Source organism: Clarias gariepinus, chromosome 13 (assembly GCF_024256425.1).
Source record: "Clarias gariepinus isolate MV-2021 ecotype Netherlands chromosome 13, CGAR_prim_01v2, whole genome shotgun sequence".
Lineage (NCBI taxonomy): Eukaryota > Metazoa > Chordata > Actinopteri > Siluriformes > Clariidae > Clarias > Clarias gariepinus.
Window position 1 is genome coordinate 31,463,569 of NC_071112.1, and position 23,784 is coordinate 31,487,352.

Sequence of the window (23,784 nt, forward strand, 5' to 3'; positions counted from 1 at the left end):
GTATACACACTACAGCTGTGATTAGGGCTCTAGTGTACTTGTATATACACTACAGCTGTGATAAGGGCGCTAGTGTACTTGTATACACACCACAGCTTGTATACACACTACAGCTGTGAGTAGGGCACTAGTGTACTTGTATACACACTACAGCTGTGATTAGGGCTCTAGTGTACTTGTATATACACTACAGCTGTGTGCACTACAGCTAATATGCGTAACCTTCTGCTGCCAGTTATACTGTGACTGGCAGTGACGTGCTTATGCGTTAGCAAGGGAGCATGCTAGTTCCCTAGAACGCTAGCGCGCTAGTCTCCGGGGCTGCGCCGAGGCTCGGGCTGGCGTTTGATTTGCGGTGGCGTGTAAATTGGATGCTGGTCCGCAGTGAAAAGCAGCTCGTAAATAGCATGGCAGCGCGGAGCCAGGCGGGCATGATTGATGACACCGTGGACCCGATGGATGAGAAACACGATCCAAATAAATATCACATCAATCTCATCAATCACCCGCACCTGACGAGGGACAGAGAGCGAGGGAGAAGAGCGAGACTAATCATTGTGAATAATTTAAGTCTACTGCAGAGCGCTATTTTAGCAAAATCGCCCGTCTCATTCGAAGCAGACGGAGACAGAACTTTTATCTTTAATACCTGGAGAGAAATGTTAAGAAACTCATACTACTGATGCGTAAGAGGAAAAAACGGAGAAACTCTAATGATGCGGTTAACACGTGTGTGGGTGTGTATGTGTCTGAAACTGGAGACTCCTTCCAAACAACTTCATTCTGACCAACCAGAGTGGGGAAGTAGCTTTTAGTGGGCAGAGTATTCCAGGTGTTGGTGTAAGAGACATTTAACTGTGGTACAGCAAAGCTATTATGCATTATGTTTAAACTAAAAAGAATTTTTTTTTTTTAAATCTCAAGAATAAAGTCAATAAACAGTGCTAAAAGTCAGTGCGGATTTTTTATGTAATTTTTGTTCGCTTTACTGATCTGTTTTAAAAAATGAAACTCAACCTAAACACGACAATTTAATCGTGACAAATCCTTTAATAATCGTTTTCTTTTACCATCAACCTTCACAACGTTTCCAACAAATGAACCCATAACATCACACCGCTTCACAAAACCAAAAAAAAAAACAGCAGAGAGAGCGCTTCATGCCGTCTCACCTTCACGCTTCCTCCGGCCATCCTTCCATCCTTCCTTCCTTCCTTCCTTCATATCCACGTCGTATTTTAATAACTTATCTTGAACCGAAATACTGACGCCGTCTCAGGGTAATAGATTTCCATTTTGTAACGGGCTTAAGGCGTCCCCGAGAAGAAGGCTCACATAAATCTCACTCTGGAGTTTTACTAATTAAACCATTTTGAATGAAGAACTCCCAGCAGGGTCTCGTCTTCTTCTTCTGCTTCGATAATAGCGCGGCTGTCAAACATGTAGAGGAGTTCTGCTGTCTATTTCTATTTTAATACTAAACTGTCAGCACTCAATATTTTAAAAAACTCAACAAAACAAAAAAAGCTATCTGAGACATGTCGGTTCAGTGAGTTGGAATAAACAGATTTATAAGCAGTGTGTTGGGTTGCTGTTCGTTATTAGCAGTGTGTTAGGAGTTACAGGTAGTAAGTTAGCAGCGCGTTAGTCCTAGACTTGGAGTAGATGTGAAGAAGACAATGTCATCTGCTTCCTCGGGGTTTTTTATCCACAGATTGGTTCAGGCTTAAAGATGAGTGTTAGTGGAAAATCTCTGTCTTCTTCTTAAGAGAAATCTGGCAACCTCGTAAATCATGAACACAAAACACACACGTGATTTTAATAACGAGGATGGGAACTTCACCAGGTGTGTAACCCGACTCGTACCATCACACAGGGAAATGTTGTTGTATTCAGAGTCGGGCTACACACCTGGTGAAGTTCCCGTCCTCGTTATTAAAATCTCATAATATCACGTACATGTAGGGGAGGGGCTCGTCTTACATGAGGTCACATTAGGGGGAAAAAATCTAACTGGCTTGTTTAAGAGACCTGCGTTCACCTGGTAATTAAAGAGTGAAATATGGGCCCTTTAAGTCCCCGGCTCTGACTACAGCGGTGTAGTTGTGGTTGTACTAACAGTACTGATTTGTTTGCGATGCAGAGGGATTTGTAGTAAGAGAACAGGGAGCTTTTTTACTGACACTGTTATAAATTTGCACAGACGTCAGAGATACAGTCTGGCGCGGAAAGCGAACCTCGTGTCAGCCTGACTACAATTGGGTGCCATGTGCGTGTGTGAGTGTGTGTGTGTGTGTGTGTGTAGGATGAGGGATTGGTTGCCTCTGGGATTCTGACATATCAGGCCCCACTCCCCGTTGCCCTCAGTTTAGCCTTCACAAGAAAAGCTCTCAGAATCGGACAGAGCTAATTTACCATCTCTCCTTCTTTTCTCGCTCTCTCTCTCTTCTACAGCCTCTCTCCATTTCTCTCCTGCACACACACACACACACACACACACACATACACACACACTCACACACACTCCCTACTGCTCCCTACTTTCTTTATCTCTTTTTGTCTTTTCATTCTCATTCATCTTTTTCTATGTCTGCCATCTTCCTCTTCCTGCTCCCCCCATCGTCTCTGTCCATCCCGCCCCCTCCTGCCTGAAGAAGTGTGTGTGAGGTCTTGTTAGTGCACTGGTGAGTTAGTAACTAATAGGGAATTTTAATGAGCTTATCAGGTCAAAAGCAGCTTAGTTCTCTGAGGCTCTAACAGTATGAATTAGCGAGTCTACACTACAATAAGCTATTGTGCATATGTTGACGCTGCCTGATTCATTAGAAACAACATATGCTGATAAACACATTGTTTCGTTATGCAAAAACGAGTATTAGTGAGCTTTTCTTTATTGTGCTGGTAAACAATTTATTATACAGTGAAATGGGAGGAGCACGGTGGTATGTGGGTGTGTGTTTGTGTGATTATAAGTGGAACTTGTATACAGAGACCCTTTACAGAACAGCATGCGTGGTTATAATTGCTCATCATAGCTCGCCTCAACTACACACACAACCATAGAGTTCAGTACATAACTACAGAGTCCAGTACAAAACTACAGAGTCCAGTACAAAACTACAGAGTCCTGTACATAACTACAGAGTCCAGTACATAACTACAGAGTCCAGTACATAACTACAGAGTTCAGTACATAACTACAGAGTCCAGTACATAACTACAGAGTCCAGTACAAAACTACAGAGTCCAGTACAAAACTATAGAGTCCAGTACAAAACTATAGAGTCCAGTACAAAACTATAGAGTCCAGTACATAACTACAGAGTCCAGTACATAACTAAAGAGTTCAGTACATAACTACAGAGTTCAGTACAAAACTACAGAGTCCAGTACATAACTATAGAGTCCAGTACAAAACTATAGAGTCCAGTACATAACTAAAGAGTCCAGTACATAACTACAGAGTCCAGTACAAAACTATAGAGTCCAGTACATAACTAAAGAGTCCAGTACATAACTACAGAGTCCAGTACAAAACTATAGAGTCCAGTACATAACTAAAGAGTCCAGTACATAACTACAGAGTCCAGTACAAAACTACAGAGTCCAGTACATAACTACAAAGTCCAGTACATAACTACAGAGTCCAGTACAAAACTATAGAGTCTAATACATAACTACAAAGTCCAGTACATAACTACAGAGTTCAGTACATAACTACAGAGTCCAGTACATAACTACAAAGTCCAGTACATAACTACAGAGTCCAGTACAAAACTATAGAGTCTAATACATAACTACAAAGTCCAGTACATAACTACAGAGTCCAGTACATAACTACAGAGTCCAGTACAAAACTACAGAGTCCAGTACATAACTATAAAGTCCAGTACATAACTACAGAGTCCAGTACATAACTACAGAGTCCAGTACAAAACTACAGAGTCCTGTACATAACTACAGAGTTCAGTACATAACTACAGAGTCCAGTACATAACTACAGAGTCCAGTACAAAACTACAGAGTCCAGTACATAACTATAAAGTCCAGTACAAAACTACAGAGTCCAGTACAAAACTATAGAGTCTAATACATAACTACAAAGTCCAGTACATACCTACAAAGTCCAGTACATAACTACAGAGTCCAGTACAAAACTACAGAGTCCAGTACAAAACTACAGAGTCCAGTACATAACTACAGAGTTCAGTACATAACTACAGAGTCCAGTACATAACTACAGAGTTCAGTACATAACTACAGAGTCCAGTACATAACTCTAAAGTCCAGTACATAACTACAGAGTTCAGTACATAACTACAGAGTTCAGTACATAACTACAGAGTCCAGTACAAAACTACAGAGTTCGGTACATAACTCTAAAGTTCAGTACATAACTCTAAAGTCCAGTACATAACAACAGAGTTCAGTACATAACTACAGAGTTCAGTAGATAACTACAGAGTTCAGTACATAACTACAGAGTTCAGTACAAAACTACAGAGTCCAGTACATAACTACAAAGTCCAGTACATAACTACAGAGTCCAGTACAAAACTACAGAGTCCAGTACATAACTACAGAGTCCAGCACATACATTGAAAAACCAGCACACAACTACAGAATCCAGTACATAACTTAATATTATTAAAATTATTAAATATTGTTAAAATTGTTAGAAAATTTTCTGTCCTATGAGAAATATTGTGGTTCAGATTCTCGCTGTTGTAGAAAAAAATCATTTCCTATAACTACAGAGTTCAGTGAATAACTACAGAGTCCACTACAGAGTCCAGTACAAAACTACAGAGTCCAGTACATAACTCTAAAGTCCAGTACATAACTACAGAGTCCAGTACATAACTACAGAGTCCAGTACAAAACTACAGAGTCCAGTACATAACTCTAAAGTCCAGTACAAAACTACAGAGTCCAGTACATAACTCTAAAGTCCAGTACATAACTACAGAGTCCAGTACATAACTACAGAGTCCAGTACAAAACTACAGAGTCCAGTACATAACTATAAAGTCCAGTACAAAACTACAGAGTCCAGTACATAACTACAAAGTCCAGTACATAACTACAGAGTCCAGTACAAAACTACAGAGTCCAGTACATAACTACAGAGTCCAGTACAAAACTACAGAGTCCAGTACATAACTACAGAGTTCAGTACATAACTACAGAGTCCAGTACATAACTACAGAGTCCAGTACAAAACTATAGAGTCTAATACATAACTACAAAGTCCAGTACATAACTACAGAGTCCAGTACATAACTACAGAGTTCAGTACATAACTCTAAATTACAGTACATAACTACAGAGTTCAGTACATAACTACAGAGTCCAGTACAAAACTATAGAGTCCAGTACATAACTACAGAGTCCAGTACAAAACTACAGAGTCCAGTACATAACTAGAGTCCAGTACATAACTACAGAGTTCAGTGCATAACTTAATATTATTAAAATTATTAAATATTGTTAAAATTGTTTAAAAATTTTCTGTCCTATGAGAAATATTGTGGTTCAGATTCTCGCTGTTGTAAAAAAACGATCATTTCCGGGCAGCACCAGCAATTTTCCAGTACCTTTCCTAGAATGGTCTTGACATATTGCACATGCAGCACACTTCTGTCTCATCAATGACCTGAGCAGAGACTAATCCCGGTCAGATGCTGAAGCAGACACGTCATGATTATAAAACACTCTCACTACTGAAGGAGGAAGCCGGGCTGCCATCATTAACAAAGAAGTGGGAGAGAAATTATCCCAACCAATTATTTAAATCCTTCATTTAAGAACGTCCAGCAAGTGCCGAGGGCAGTGTGAGCTTTAGTGCAAGAGTGCATGGTGTGTGTGTGTGTGTGTGCTAATGGAGGAAAGGTCAGCAAGCTTTATTAACCTCCCGGTGCCTCTCCACCTCACTGATAAAGTCTGTCCTCTCTCACACACACACACACACACACTCACACACAGTAAAGCTAGACACACTTACTTCCTCTTGCTCTTTTTCCTAGATCCATCTGCTGTGTTTTACTTTACTGCTTTTCATCCTCTCCTTTTTCTTTCATTTCTTTTCTTTTTTATTTATAAACCCAAAATAAATGATTACAGTATTAAGTCAAAGCATGCTTCAAAGATCGAGTTTTTTCGACACTCGATTTCTAATTCTCTTGTCATCTCCCACTGGTCAGGTTTTCTGTCTCTTCTCCTCTATGGACAGCTTTTTTCCTCTCTCACTTTTCCATGTTTTTCTATCTCTCATATAATCTCTGGTTTACTTGGTCACTTGTGTTTCTGTTTCTTCTACTCTAGTAACAGATTTTTCTTTTTCTCTCTCAGACCACGTCTCTCTGTCTGTTTTCTTTTAATCTCTCCTTTTAATAATGTTCTTCAGTCTTTCTTGCTCTAGCAAGGTTAATAAGGTTTTCATTATCTCTTCCTCTATGAACAGGTTGTTCCGTCACTCTTTCTCTCTATTAGTGGGGTTTTCTGTCTCCTTCCTCTGAGGACACGTTCTCTCCGTTTCTCTCTCTGTCTCTATGAACGGCTTTATTTTTCTGTCTCTACGACTCTCCAGACATCTCTCGCTCTTTTTATTAGATCTTTTTTTTTCTGTCTTTTCTTTCTGTTTTTCTTTCTCTCCTCATTTATCAGCTCACTTACTGTGTACTCGGCCAGGACTTGTCTTTGCTAATCGTGTCTCTTGTCCGGTGTCGGTGTGGAAATTTGTCTCAACGTAACAACCTGACAAATTCATGTGTTTGGCTGGTTTATGGTTTTAGGGATGATGTGTGTGTGTGTTTTGATAATATGATCAATTTTGTTGAAACTTGTGATGTGCTCTGACCGTGACCTGTGTTAGTCACTGTTGAGTGAGGTGTGTGTGTGTGTGTGTGTGTGAGAACTTCGGCTTTCTGTCATGGAGATTTGAAACCGGGTGGGCTTTCATCAAAATTCAACCTGAACCTTAGGATTTGTAATCGTTACAATTAATGACCTAATTCTCTCCTTGTGAGAAAGCGGGAGTTTGTGAGTGGTTTGTTTGCCCGACCCCTCGCTGCGGGACGGGAGCCTAATTAGGGGTCTTCACTGTATTCACTAATAATGAACTTAATAATTTTAAATCCTTAAATGTTTAAAAATGCTGCACTACCGTGCCGACGAGGTGCGTTTCTTAGAAGTGCTTTCTTGTTGCTTATTATTTGAGCAGATTAATTGTCTCTAAAGTGTGTGATGAGGTGTGGAATGACGATCACGGTACAGAGAGACAAGTCGCTTCCCTTTCACCCTCTCTTTCACTCTCGACGACTCTTAAATCATCGAAACGAGTGAGCTTTGCCTGGTGTTTAACCTCTCCGTCTCTCCTTTCCCCTCTCCTCTCCTCTCCTCTCCACTTCTCTACCGCTCTAAAGCTCACTGGTGTCCAGCTGTTCGTGAGCCCTGCAGGAGGGAAATGACTTGTCACGTACAGCAGAAATGCAGGCATCCTGACAGTGTATATATCTATGTGTACGTATGGGGGGTCACTGGGATTAATTAAGGCCACCGCAGGACTTGGTTCCTAGCTCATGGAAGTAAGCATACCCTCCCAAGTGGACAACATCGAGTGAGCGTCTCAGGATAGACAGCCTTAAATTAAAAATTGAAATCTGAAACTAAAGGCTCACTGAAACTACATGCTTCTAGTGCTGGATATGAATATACTGAAGGTAGGGACAGAGTTGAACACTGACACACACAGTACAGTATCAACAACACCACAAGTTTTTACTGTTCAGACTGGAGGGGGTCGTGTAATGGTGTGAGGAGGGTCAAAGGCGCAAAGACAACACTTATATTTCAAGTAACTAAGTCAACATCTGTGCGTGTGTGTCTGTGTGTCAGAGACTCGCTTTGTTGGACTTACGAACAAATCCGACTTACGAACGTGCTCCTGGAACAGACATTACATACAATCGTATGGAGATCACCTGCGTGGTGGTAATGGAGGCAGCTTCTCATATAACTAACTTGGGAAAGAGGCACAGAAATGTTCATGTCCAAGTCTTTTTTTTTTTTGCCTCCTGCACATTTTAAAGATATACTGGGTGTTTTCCGAACACTATTAAGCAGCATTACACCCAAAGTTGGGTGGCATGAGCTCTCATGACCTGGCATTCGTCCAGAGCCACATGTGAAACACGATTTTCACATATGCAGTCTTTCATCATGTCAAAGGCTTGACTTTATTCTTGTCGCAGTTAAAGGAAAACCAATAACAACATTTTCTGGTCTTCCACAAGCAAGGAAGTGTCTTAAAGCAGGACCTGATTCCTACAAACAAATACAAACAACCTGGGAGAAACTAAAAAGGAAGAATCAAAAGTGAAAATGAAATAACATTTATCAGTGCTACTTAGCCATTCTGTTAACTACTCCTGACTGGCTCCTGTGGTTTTTGCCAGACTGCCGATGTAATTACCACTGAGCCGTATCAGAGTATCTAGTCCATGTAAAAGCTTTCGAACCCTGCCCTGGCTTCTGCAGTCCGGAGCGCTTTACTGCAGCGGCGGTTCCTCGGCTGGGTTCTGACGTTTCCTCCACTACGCATCTTCCCCGCTCGAACACACTTGATCCAAAGAATCAGCTAATTAACTGAGCTGCTTTTATTCCTGAGTCAACAGCAGTGTGTAGAGCAGAACCAAAGTCTCTGCTACTGGACTGCTGCGTCTTTAGCCTCGTTTATTCTTTCGGTTCTAACAGGAACACAGGGGAATGAGAAAGGCAGCAAGGGAAAGAGATACAGATAGAATATGTGCCTTATTTTCCTGTTTTTTTTTCTTCAAATCTTCTTTTATATTCTTTTGAAGTACTTTGGGTTTAACTTTACTTTTTATGCTTAGATGCCTACATTTTAAATAGTGTATAGGATTCATCGAGTCGTTCATCCTCAACTGAATTATAAAAGTGACAGGAAGAGGTAGAATATTATTACTGCTCTTATAGGGAGAAATGGACAGATTGATAAATGGATGGACAGATGACTAGATGGATGGATGGACAGATAGCTTGATTGATAGATAGATAGATTGATAAAGGGTGGATGGACAGATTTATAAAAGGAGTTCCCAATAAACCACACACACACACACACACACACACACACACACACACACACACACACACACACACACACAACTGTTCTGTGAAAAGATGAATGGATGAATTTCTGGATGGATTGATAGACAGACAGATGAAAGGATGAATTCACTTATAAATCAACAGATGGATGGATGAAATACAGATAAACAGGTGGTGACTTGAATGGATGGATGGACAGAAGGAGGCTGATTGTAGTGAGGCTGGTGTGTGATTAAACATTCCTCCCAATAAGCTACACACACAACTGTTCTTATGTGACACAATTAAATGGATTAATGGACGAATGGATGGACGGATAGACTGTTGGACAGTTGGATTGATGGATGGATGAATTGACAGACATACAGTACAGATGGACAGATAAACAGACGGATGGACAGACAGATGGATGGATGGACAGACGGATGGACAGTTGGATGGATTGATGGACAGACGGATAAACCGACATATGGGCAGACGAATGAATGGATGGATGGACAGACAAATGGATGGATGGACAGACGGACAGTTGGATGGACATTTAGATGGATGGATGGACAGATGGATGGACAGTTGGATGGATGGATGGATGGATGGATGGTCAGATGTACAGACAGATGGACAGATAAACAGACAGATAGAATGGATAGATGGACAGACAGGTGGACAGTTGGATGGATTGATAGACAGAGAGATGGACAGACAGGTGGACAAATAAACAGACATATTGACAGACGAATGGATGGAGGAACGAAAGGACAGTTGGATGGACAGTTAGATGGATGTATGGATGGACAGACGGATGGACAGTTGGATAGATGGATGTACGGGTGGACGATGTATGGATGTATGGGTGGACGGATAGATGGATGGACAGATGGATGGACAGATAAATAAATGGATGGACAGACAAATGGATGGATGGGTGGATGAACAGCCGGATGGATGGACAGCCGGATGGATGGGTGGATGGACAGTTGGTTGCATATATGGATGGACAGATGGATGGACAGTTGGATGGATGGATAGATAGATGGATAGATAGATGGACAGACAGACGGAGAGACAGATGAACAGACGAATGGATGGATGGACAGACAGATGGGTGGATGTTGCGGAAAGACAGTTGGATGGATTGATGGATAGACAGATGAACAGACGAATAGATGGATGGATGGAAGGATAGTTGGATGGGCACTTGGATGGATTGATTGATTTACGGATGGAAGGATGGACAGACAGATGGACAGATGAACAGACAGATTGATGGATGGATAGATGGTTGGATGGATGGATGGACAGTCCAGACAGAAGAGAGACAGTTTGGTGGCTGGTTGGACAGATGAATGGATGGATGGACAAACGGATGGACAGCTGGATGGATAGACATAGGATGGTGAGAGTGAAGACCACCTTGAGTGTGATGTAACATTTACACCAATGACTCAGAACTGCTCTTTACTCACCAGTGTATGTTTAGATGTTTAGATGTTTAGATGTTCAGATGTACGGATTATATGGTGTTATTAAGGGCAAAGATTGTTCACACCAGTGAACTACACACAACTAACACACTCTGCATTTACACACTGGGAAACATATACTGTGTGTGTGTGTGTGTGTGTGTGTGTGTGTGAGAGAGAGAGAGATGTGGGTTCTGGGTGTCTCGGGGGGTAAAGGTAAAATGAATTATGCTAACACTGCAGTGAAGCACAGGGAGTAACACACACACACACACACACACACATACACACACACATGTCTATCACAGGCGTCTATTCACCTTTGTCTGACCTACAAACACACACACACACACACACATCTGTGTGGAACTGGAAACTGAACTAACACATTGGTCTCGCGCAAACAGGGGGCTGTCTGGCCTGCTCTGTGTGTGTGTGTGTGTGTGTGTGTGTGTGTGTGTGTGTGTGTGCAGCAGGCACAGCGATTGTGCCAGTCAGCAGTGCAGGGTTAGATGGCTCTGTCACCATTGACCGATGAGTGCTGCAGGAGCAATGCAGCTATCCATACTGAGAGAGAGAGAGAGAGAGAGAGAGAGAGAGAGAGGGGAACGGAGGACGGGACGGATATATGGGGGGGTGAAGACAGATAGAGAGAGAGATGGAATAAGAGAAAAACAGATAGAGACAGAGAGAGTGAGACAGGATAACAGAGATGACACATAAACATAAACACACACTGGAGTAACACAGTGAATGTGCTAGAGAAATCTCTTTCTCTCTCTCACACACACACACACACACACACACACACACACACTGACCCAGGGTCGAGGTGTTACACGACTTACACTGACACCTTGCTGAATTATTTATCTGACAAGCCGCCCGAGTCAGCGACACAGCCATCGATCCCTAAATCACACTCTCTGCTTCTTCCTCGTGTTGTCGCGTTCACATCCTCTCTCTCTCTCTCACACACACACACACACACACACACACACACAAAGACACAGTATGACCCTTGTCTACAGTGACGGGTCCAGTCACGGATTTTGTGTCGGCGTCGGGATGTTGACGGGGCGGGGCTGACTGACCTCTGACCTTTCTTTGCGCACTTGATTAAATTTTTTTACATTTTCTATCTAAGTGTGTATTTCGAACACGATTTCACCACCGGCGCCGCAAGATCCTCTGATTTCTGATTGGATCCTCCGCTCATGGTTACGGCGGTAATGCGCGGTCGTTTCTATGGTAACAGCGATGCACTCATATGCTGGAGGTTCGAACGCTAATAACAAAATAATTGTTAGACGTGTCGTGTCACCTGATGGATAACGGTGTATGATAGGCAGCGCCGCCTGCTGAGTGTGTGTGTGAGGTGCCGTGCCGCCGTGTTGTGTCGTCACGCTTGCGGGTGCAGTGCGAGTCCTCTGTGTGTGTTAACTGCAGTGTGACTCTGTGTGTGTGTGTGTGTGTGTGTGTGAATCCGAGGCCGGTGTGAATTCTACACCGTGACGTGAAATTCCCTCTAATGCATCAATTACAGGGCGGGTAATCTCACTGAGAGCAGAATTAATTAGGAGGACTAATGAATTATCCCATTATGACAGTTAGAATAGCTTTCGATTAGAGAGAGAGAGAGAGAGAGAGAGAGAGAGAGAGAGAGAAGGAGGTCAAGTTGGTGGGTGAAACGCGGGACAAAAAGAAAAATGAAGAAGAGCAGCGGTGGGGTTTGAGATAAATGAAGTAGTGTGTGTGTGTGTGTGTGTGTGGTTATTAATGTAGATGTATGTATATATGCAAATGTCATGCACGTGCACGTGTACAGGGGTTTATATGAGGGGTTTGTACGTGTGTGTGTGTGTGTGTGTGTGTGTGTGTGTGAGGGCAGCTGCATATAAGCATGTCTGTAAATTGTATTGTACTGTATAATTTGCATGTGTGTGTGTGTGAGTATGCATGTGCGGGCAAATCTGATTGGCTAGGAGCAACCTGCTGAGAGTACACATCGTGCACATGCACATTAACAACACACACACACACACACACACATTTCATTATTGCTCATTTTGTCTGACATGTAGGGAGGACATTCGTACCAGCTGATCTAAGGCATGATAGAAAATGCCCGTGTGTGTGTGAGTGTGTGTGTGTGTGTGATTGTAAATTCATTCTCTCTGTCACTCACTCATCTTCTATACCGCTTTATCCTGTATTCAGGGCACGAGGCAGGGTACACCCTGGACAGGGTGCCAATACATCGCAGGACACACACACACACACACACACACACACACACAATTAGCCTAACCTGAATGTCTTTGGACTGTCGGATGAAACCGGAGTACCCGGAGGAAACCCACCAAGCACAGGGAGAACATGCAAACTCCACACACACACACACACACAGACCCCGAGGTGGGAATCAAACCCAGACCCTGGAGGTGCGAGGCGACAGCTCTGACCAATACACCACCGTCCTGGCCCGCTCGGAAATTAAATTTTTTTTGGCGATCTGGACACAATGTGAGCACGAACACAACTGTCCTAGGGTTTTTTTTTATTGTTGAAAATCCCATAAACAACGCTTCAGAAAGGAACCGGCTGCTGGCTGGTAAAAATAAAAACAACTGAGTGTCTGGTTGATTCTGTAATCCAGCAGCCAAAGACGCGGGTTTATAAAATATATATATAATAATAATAATTTCCAACCCTGGTGTAAAGAGAGAGAGAGAGAGAGAGCCCTCCAGACACACACACACACACACACACACACACACACACACACCCCAGCCCTCTATTATTAGCTTTTTCTACGTATGTACTTGTGTTTTGCCACAGCAGGACAGAACTACCGTCTTTTGGCTCCTTTTTTCTTTTCTCCAGTAAAAGCTGCAGTTTTTTGGGAAACGCTGCCTTCAGAGCCACAGTCTAATCCGTCTAATCCCCATTCTGATTATTATTTTTTTTTTTTCACTGCAAAACAGGCCAGGAAATTAGTTCACGAAAATGCTGCTTCCTGGGACTGAGAGCTCAGGGTGGGGTGGTGGGGGGTGGGGGTGAAGGACGGGGGGACGTGAGGGGCTCGGAGACGCCGCGGTTTCACTCCCATCATCCAGAGCGACTGAAGTCATTTCCATAATCTGCAGCTGAAAATATTTCCTTTTCTTTCTTTCTTTTTTTTTTCAAACTCAATACTGAACAAAATTTCAGGTGGGACGGAAGAAGGGGGAAAGAATCAAGTGGAATTAAAGCTGTGGTGTGAATAGTGAAGGATTTAAGATCTGAAATCGTGTTGTATTGAATTCAGTTTCATAAACACAAGCTAGCAGGTGGAATGGTGGTGATGAACTGCCCCAAATGTGTGTGTGTGTGTGTGTGTGTGTGTGTGTGTGTGTGTGTGTGTGTGTGTAGTTAGTTTTAGAGATTTGCTGTACTGCATTTATTTCTTTGATTCGCTCGTAGTGTCTAAATTTCAATTTAACTTGGACTGACAATTTCTCCTACACACACACACACACACACACACACAAACAAAAATTTGCACAAAACTGAACGATGAACCATCGTTGTGTTTAGCACCATGGTGTGTGTGTGTGTGTGAATGTGAGAACTTGCATTTATATTTGGTGTACACATTACATGAGTTATGTATGCATTACACGCAGCTGAGATGCTGAGGAAACACACACACACACACAGACACACACAGACACACACACACACACACTGGATACTAGACCTCATTAGAAACCATTTGTTGTAGACGTACGCACCGGACTGTAACAATGAAAAAAACAGCAGGTGTAATATCGCCACTGTGTGTGTGTGTGTGTGTGTGTGTGTGTGTGGCCATAAATTTATATAAATATGAGATATTTTCACCTTGTAGGGACATCTGGCTGAAGAAGAAAAAAAAATAATAAATGAATTTGATTTAGCATTAGAGCACACACACACACACACACACACACACACACACACACCTAACATCACACACAACTAACATCACACATAAGTCTAATGAGTGTTGAATGAAAATGCATGCTGAGTTTATTATGTAACAATGCTGTCTCCTCCATAAGCACTTCCTTATAAACGTATGTTTATTGTTGTTGTTGTTGTTGTTTACACGCCTCTCGTTCTGAACTCTCCCAATCAAACCTCATTAATGAGCGAGATTTTACCCGCTGCACGTCAAAACTGTGCTCCATGAGCGCTGACCAAATCCCCAAACTGTCAGGAATTACTCACACTTTGGGGACATTTGTTCCTCTCAGAGTGCTACACACACACGCATACACACACACACACACACACACACACACACACACACACCTAGAAAAAAAAACCTTAATGCCACCGAAAAAACAAAGCCAAATGAGTCAGATTGGGTATTGATTCATGAAGTGTGTGAGTGTGTGTTAAAGTGTGTGTGTGTGTGTGTGTGTGTGTTAATGTGTTTCTATTTTTGTGTGTGCCTATAATGACCTCCCCATAGTGGAACTGAGAGTGTAACAGCACCGCACGGTTTAATGTGTTGCGTCGTATAAAGTCCAGTCACATGTTAAGAATTCGTACAGTCACGTGTTAAGCATTGTTGCGTTTTGTTGTGTGCAGTCACGTGTTAAGCACTGTTGCGTTTTGTTGTGTACAGTCACGTGTTAAGCATTGTTGCGTTTTGTTGTGTACAGTCACGTGTTAAGCATTGTTGCGTTTTGTTGTGTACAGTCACGTGTTAAGCATTGTTGCGTTTTGTTGTCTGCAGTCACGTGTTAAGCATCGTTGTGTGTTGTGTGCAGTCACGTGTTAAGTATTGTTGCGTTTTGTTGTGTACAGTCACGTGTTAAGCATTGTTGCGTTTTGTTGTGTGCAGTCACGTGTTAAGCATTGTTGCGTTTTGCTGTGTACAGTCACGTGTTAAGCATTGTTGGGTTTTGTTGTGTACAGTCACGTGTTAAACATTGTTGCGTTTTGTTTTGTACAGCCACGTGTTAAGCATTGTTGCGTTTTTGTTTTGTACAGTCACGTGTTAAGCATCGTTGTGTGTTGTGTGCAGTCACATGTTAAGTATTGTTGCGTTTTGTTGTGTACAGTCACGTGTTAAGCATTGTTGTGTACAAGCATTAAGTTTTGTTGTGTACAGTCACGTGTTAAGCATTGTTGGGTTTTGTTGTGTACAGTCACGTGTTAAACATTGTTGCGTTTTGTTTTGTACAGCCACGTGTTAAGCATTGTTGCGTTTTTTTGGGTACAGTAACGTGTTAAGCATTGTTGTGTTTTGTTGTGTACAGTCACGTGTTAAGCATTGTTGGGTTTTGTTGTGTACAGCCACGTGTTAAGCATTGTTGCGTTTTTGTTTTGTACAGTCACGTGTTAAGCATTGTTGCGTTTTTTTGAGTACAGTAACGTGTTAAGCATTGTTGTGTTTTGTTGTGTACAGTCACGTATTAAGCATTGTTGTGTACAAGCATTAAGTTTTGTTGTGTACAGTCACGTGTTAAGCATTGTTAATCATTGCGTGTGTGTGTGTGTGTGTGTTTTGTCTTGCTGTTTAAACTCACTGTTAATGTTCTTGAACAGGTTGAGGATGGGCAGGATCTGTCTGTAGTACGGCACCAGAGCTTCTCCCACCATATCGCCCGACACGGTGAGATGCTGCAGGACCTTCAGCGTGGTGCAGATCACCTGTCTGTTCCTGGTGTTCAGAGCATCTGAGACAGACAACGTTTTTATTCATTTATTTTTTTGGAACATGCATTATGTTTTAAGATTTAACTAAAATGTGTTTAAATGGCTGTTCCTCAATCTCAGCTACAGCACTACAAAGCTGTTCTGTGTATGTGTCAAACCGCACTACCTATCGTCTAAATATGCTACCTAATACATTTTGCAACAAAATTTCTTTTTTTCACTGCAAGATTTTGACTTTTTAACTTGAAAGATTTTGCATGGATGCACTGGTTTTGCTGCAGAACATTCCTACAATCTTATTTTCAATGCAACCTTTTGACTTTCGCACACAACGCTACGGGTTTGTGCTATGTCAACATATTTCAACAAGGTAGCACAACATGTCATAACTTTTAACAAAACCTACATGACTGCTGGAAGTTATATCCCTCTCTCCCAGAGCTTGGTAAGGAACCACTACCATGGAAGATATATTCGTTAAATAGACTGAAAAAAAAAAGGTGGTGACTAGGTTTGAGCCTCAGATGAACTTTGGAGTGCATTTTTACACAGAACAAACACTGTGGTTTTTGTCCCTCATTTATCCCCCAGGTGTTCGAGGTGAGAACACAACAGTTACAGCAATGCAGGCCTGTCCTCCTGCACATATGGGAATGTCAAAAGAGTTTTAAGACAACTCAAAAAGTTTTAAACCTATCCTTAAATTACACTGAAGACTTCTAAGATTAAATTATTTTTTACAACTCGTTCTCGTCCGTAATTTCAGGTTCTGAACGTCTCCACCTTTATCCATCTGGCACTGTGTCACGGTTGAAGTCAGATTTTTTCGGACTTATGGAAAATCTCATGTTGTGTATCTGCGCGGTTTCCCGCATTGTGCTGCTGTTGCGCGGTTTGGATAACAGAACAGACGAGCAGGTGTACAGGTGCTGGTGTTTAATGCATCGGATTCGGTTGTCAAGTCCGACATGATGTAATCATGGTTTGTGATGAAAAAGAGGAAACAATAAAAAAAAAGTGACAACATGTTACTTCACTTTCTAACCTCTTAAACACCTGCTTCATTGTTCAGATATTAATGCATACTATGAATTATTCAGTGAATATCGTGGCACTAATAAGGAAGGCATGTAGTTATACGGATGAGGAATGTACCGTAGCGCCTGTTGGCGGCTCCCGCGGAGTTTCAGGGGTTAAAGACCTGAAGGGGTCGTTACAAAAATGACCAAACAACAAAAATATTCAGAGGAGTTGTGTGATCTGCTGATGGCAACAGAAATAAACAAGGTGTATTTCTCAGACTAGCATTTAGTGAAAGGTTAAGCAACATTTATGTGTGTGTGTGTGTGTGTTTGTGCATGCGTTCATATCTGTATGTGTGTATGTGTGTGTGTGTGTGGCTTGCTCTTCCCTGGAGGAGAGATAACCCTTCCTTTACGCAAATCAGTCTGAGCATGCATTAGCATTTGCAGGCCCTCCACTTAGCCCAGCCTGATAAGAGTAATCCTCTTCCTATTAAAGCAAAGTAAGCCCAGACGGGCACACACACACACACACACACACACACACACACCATCACACACACAAACATAAACTTTTGCTAAATGAATTCCAGGTGGTGCATTAATGGCTGTGTGCCATCAAAGAGAGCGAGAGAGCGAGAGAGAGAGAGAGAGAGAATTCCTGCATTTTATCCGAACCTCCCTCCTATTCATCATCTTCCATTTGATTCTGTATAACACACTGCCAGACTGGATGAATGTGAATAGACAACAGACAGACAGTATGATTTACTAGACCGCCAGGAAACGTGATTATGCCCCTGCGCTGTAGGATCCTCCGCTCTGATTGGTCGGAAGGAGCTGATTGATTTCTTTACATCGCAGCACGAGTTTGAAAAGCTGCGCATTTATTTTCTGTAACGGCGACTATGACAGGAACTCCGTCTGGAACATGAATTACGGGTTTGCGTCAACACTAACGTTAACACGCTCGCACACAGGGACTTAGCATGGCGGTCTACGGCGGGCCGTAAACAGATATGTGGATTTTAAAAAACGAAGCCAGCTCGTGTGAACGTGAGTGTGTTGATTTTTCTGCGAGGAGATCCGAAATCTTCAGAGATCCTTAAGTAACGTGATCTCTAAACAATAAAGATCTGTAAGTTATTCTGAGTAACGTGACAAGCTGCATTTTGTCCTTTAATTAAAGAGAAAGGAAATAGAGACGCTGTATGACATAACTAAAAATCTGTCTAGGGTTTAGCAAATTTAGAAAATTCTTGTTCATTCTTGACATGTTCATCTGACACTTTTCATTTTAAACCTGCAGTAAATGTAGTTGCTTTAGACAAATGAGACGATAAACATTAGTGTTAGTGAACAAACAGAATCGAAAATTCTAACGCCCTAAAAATCGAATCGAATCAAAGGTCTGTTTATGATTAATTTCTGTCATTTCATGCCACGCATGTTTGCTCTCCACCTTCATCCGGTCACTGGGCCGAACAATCTGGCTCTGCTGAGTGCTTGTGCATTTCAGCCATGTTTTGAGCAGACTGAGATGGGGGGGCGGAGTCACTGGGCATTGGGGAGTGGCTATAAAATGACTGACATGGGGCGTATCCAAACACAAACACACACTCTAATCCAGAAGGCAGTCGTCCTAATGAGTTTTCTCGGCCAATTGTACACTTAAGTCAGTTATTAAGTCACGCAGGTTAGTTTTGCGCTGTGGCCAATAGGGGGCAGTAGGTGAAATTCTGGCAACAACAAAAAAATCCAGTGGATCTTATCTTACTTATCTTCCTGATTCTGTAACACTGTTGTTGTAAATGTTTTAATCTTAAACATTGTTGTAATCCAAGATTTTGACTCCAGTCGTGATAGAAAAACATCTATTTTGTCGTTATAAACCCACACTGTTGGAGAATTTATATTTAGGGGTAGCGGTGGAATCCTGGCGGCAAAATGAGCAGAACTGTTTATTACTCATTTAAATGGTCTAAGAGTTTCTGCGGCGCTCCTCGTACACGAACACGCACTGCCCATATCTCAGGAACCGGACATCGAACCAGATACAGTAATAAACTTGGGATCGAAATCGAGCCAGAAACCTGAAAATATCCAGAAACATCCATGATGTAAACCAGTTTTTTATGTTAATTTAAAAACAGTTACTATTCCACCTTTATGGACTTTGTTTACACCATGCAGTGTGTATGTTTTACACTGTAAGCAAGCGCAATCCTTTCCAACCATTTCCATCCTTATTTTAAGTTCCCAGCAGCATCTCTTTATGTTTATTATCATGCGCTGCTTCTGGTTTAGCCAACATAGCAAAAATTAGCATCACCGTAGCGATGGCGACTAAAGAAACGCTACTCGTAAAAAGTAAAGTACAAGGTTTCGTCATTAGACGTCCTTCCAAACGAGCACAAGGCGAGCGGGACAAAACATGAAAAAACTGACCAGTAAGGTTCTCTGAAGGGCCGTTTTAGAGGCAGCTCGAATAAAACGCAATAAAACTACGCGGAGCGTTAACGCGACGTATACTGTACACTGACGTTTATATGGATTTTTTTCCCGCCTTAAGCACTCTGGATTTAGGGGGAACTTATATGTTGGCCGAACTTATTGTTCAGAAAATGTGGTGTATAGCTTTGAAAGTGCACTCAGGAGTGTAATGTTCTCGTTATGATTTTCACATCTAATAATAGGTGCTGGGCTTCTTCTCGCTCACCTGTAAATCATTTTCACAGTGAACCTTTATTAAAGAGAAAAAAAATAATAATAATAAAAAATCAAGTGTCTTCATGCGAGCTGGAAAAATCCAGGTTACACAGCCGGAGTGCAATCAGACGCACGGGAGACTGACAGGGTAGAACATGCAGTTTATTATTATTATTATTATTATTATTATTTAAAATTGATGGCGTCCCACAAACCTCAGGTCCAAATCGGGTTTATTGAATTAAATATTACTGTGTATTCTTTAGAATTCGGGTAAATTCGATAAGTAGTAATATCAATCCTGAACCCAGGTACTAATTTTAGTAGCAGTTTTTTTTAAACTGTTTAAACTTACAATTATTTGACATCATTTGTCAAGCTGAAACAAACAGAATATTATCTTAACTGTTTACAGTTTATAAGCATTTATACCGTAAATTTAGTATTTATGAAAATGCCATCATTTCGGAACAACCTTCGTTCTCTCCTCCTGCTCCTGACTGTATAAAAATTCAGCTTTTTAAATAAGAAACTGCATTAATTTTTTTTTTTGCATAAACATGCAGTGTTTTATTATTGTTTAACTGTTTACAGTTACGGTCGTTGTTGAGGAACATCTGTGAGGTTATAAACGATCGTTCCCTCAACACCATCTCTTTTTTCTTTGTCATTACTTTAATAAGACACGGCTTGTCATCTTACCGAGAATCCAGGACTTGCTGGCGTGAAGACAATTGGAAATTGTAATGTGACATTGAAGACTCCTTTAAAAACAATTTAAAATAAACATCTCCAAAATTTCCAACAGTCCAGTGTTGACGTTTTATCTGATTATATGAAAAAAACTGTCCTGGTCTCAGCTCACATTACTGTCCAGGCTGGTGTCTAATTTGAACAAAAACATGTTAGAACCAGTGTAGAATGAGTTAGTACCCATTTAACACATTATCAAAACCTAAAGGATAGTGCTGAAATGTCAGATTTGTGATATAAATATGAATATGATAATATGAATGTGATAGAGATAACATAACACTTAGGGAAGTTGCATCATTAAAACTTAACAGTAAAAACCACAGCTATGTTCAATACACACACACACACACACACACACACACACACACAATGCGATGACAACTCAATATGATTGGAACCAAACAGCTGTGTGTCCTGAAAATACAAACATCAGATATTTTCCTGATAAAATCTGGAAACATGGTTAAATTCGCTAGAGAGCAGAAAGGTCTTTGGAACGATAAAAAAAGGTCATGTGACCAGACCGATCCTATTCCAGAGTGATGGGCGTGTCAGGGTGAGAAGGGAAGGACATGAAGCGATGCTCCCATCATGCATAGTGTCCACTGTACAAGCCTCTGGAGACAGTGTTATGATCTGGGGTTGATCAGTTACTCAGGTCTAGACTCAGTAACGTTATGGGGCAATAAAATGAAGTCAGCTGACCACCTGAATGTACTGAATCACCAGGTCATCACATCTATGGAGGGTTTTCTTCTTCCCTGATGGCACGGACATATTCCAGGACTTGGGGAGCGTGAGGAATCATCAATCGAATACAGTATAAAGACATCCATGTTACAGTCTGTCCCAGTTGTACACTTTACAAAAAAATAATGCAATAGGATTTAAGAATTCGATTGTGCTTTAGTACAAATCTATAACATTCTACAGGCGTACGGAACAGAACAAGACGTTTTTTTTAGCTTTCTCTTAAAATCAAGTGTTCGACGTGAGTGCAACTTTTGATCAAAAGTGGGTTTTTAAGTACCACAGTGGCAGGAGACCTCGGAAACCCCACGCTGGGTGCCACTTTGCACCACGTCACATTGACATTCTTTTCTAAATACGAAAATGGAAACCCGAGCCGATTGATAATATGAATCAAAGACGCTTGGGTAGGAACAGGGGAACGAAATACGTAGCTGTGCCAAAGAAATGAGCTGTGCTGACCCTATACGATTCTGCTTCAATTATAATGTGTATATATTCTTCTACTAATGCTAATAAGAATCTAATAATTAAACAAACCAACATTATGACTGTGACACTCTGATATAACACATTGGGGGGGGGGGGGACTCCCTTCTCACACATAATGAACTGCCTGAAACGCATCACCTCATTAGTAAGACTAATGTCCAAACCAGATGGATGGCCTGAAGAGAACACATTAGCCAGTTTTATGATTCTGCTCCTAAGGCTCTGATCCTGACATAAATAATGTCAAAGAGATCTGTTTAATGCTTATACGCATCAAGACGCTGGTTTCTCCGAGCCCTCTTCCTAGTTTATCAACGTCTGTGTTCGAGCTCTCCTCGGAGTAGAACATCCAGACCTGCGTAATTCCTCTGGAAATGATTCAGGTGCCAGTAAATGTGATAGGTTTGGTTAACGCCCTCTAATGCCGCCTCGTCACACTTTACGGGTTGATCGTTCTCGGCCTGAAGGAACGCACGGTGTGATTTGAGAAGCCCTGGCGTGCTCATAATGTCCGTTTCGATTTTCTCAAAGAGCACATCGTGGCCTTAAATCCCACATGGACAGAATCCCAAAAGACTGCAATTTCCAGTAATTTAAACAGCCCAGTTGCTTCAGTCATAATATCTCGTGTCTCATCATCTGAGTCAGCTACACTGCTCATTGCGTCTCATCTTCTCAAAATCATTTTTCTATAGCGTTTGTGTTGAAATGGCTTCGAGAGTCCTCAGAGTAGAGGAAACCTTTAACGTTAAAGCTCGGGGAAATTGGGTGGGTTGTGCCAAGGGGGTTATGGGGCATAAAACCTGCACCAGATCTTGGGGATCAAATGATCTAATGTTGCGGCCCCAAGGATAATGAGACGAAGCCCGAGGGGGGAAAATGTTGTTGGGCAGGAGTGGAAGCAGTGAATGTTAAATGAACATGTCTTACTAATTCAAAGTCAAATTATTATTAACATGTGGCCGCTTACACAGAGCAGCTTGTGTTTTTATCTTACTATATACTGCCGATCAAAAGTTTGGGGTCGCTTGCAAATTCTTTTGGTTTTGTTTAGTGATTTATTTTCTACATTATACAACAATACTGGGGATTTCAAAACTATAAAATAACACATATGGAATTATGTAACAACAACAACAAACAGTTGTTATTTTAAGACATAAAGGTCAGCTGTTCTTGAACAGTGCTCGCAAGAACAGTATTGTGTCGAGTGCATTCGCAAAACCCATCAAGCTCCTTTACGGGCCTTGCTCAAGGGCCGTTTAGTGGAAACTTGGTGGTAGTGGGTTTTGAACCTGGAACCTGCCGATCTAACGCCGTAACCACTGAGCTGTCCCTGCCCTGTCTACGACTAAAATCAAGGTTAAAATGTTAATTTGTTGATGTTCTTTAACACTTATCCTGTGTACTGTGGGGCAGAGGGTCTGGAGCCCATCCCAGATGAATTTGGGCAGGAGGCGGGGTACACACTGGATAAGGTGCCAATCAATCACAGGCCACACACACACACACTTACAGTAAACAATACGGGCAATTTGGGAACGCAAGTTAGCCTAATCTGCATGTCTTTGGTTTGTGGGAGGAAACCCACCGAGCACGGGGAGAACATGCGAACTTTATTGCACACAGACCTGAGGTGGGAATCGATCCCAGACCCTGGAAGTGTGAGGCGACAGTGCTAACCACTACGCCACCATGCCTCCTAGGGGAAAAGGTACTCAAAAGTACTCAAGTAGTAAGTGAAAAGTATGTTATTGATTATTGAT

General features: G+C 41.8%; 1 protein-coding gene across 1 annotated transcript in view; it reads right to left on the reverse strand.

Annotated features, from left to right (window-relative positions):
* The window catches only part of pacrg (PARK2 co-regulated), a 129,766-nt gene that overhangs the window by 30,968 nt on the left and 75,014 nt on the right, over nucleotides 1-23,784 (reverse strand). Inside the window, exon 4 of the mRNA XM_053509372.1 lies at nucleotides 16,160-16,309. Within this exon, the coding sequence (XP_053365347.1) occupies nucleotides 16,160-16,309 (150 nt within the window). The remainder of the gene's footprint in view (nucleotides 1-16,159; nucleotides 16,310-23,784) is intronic.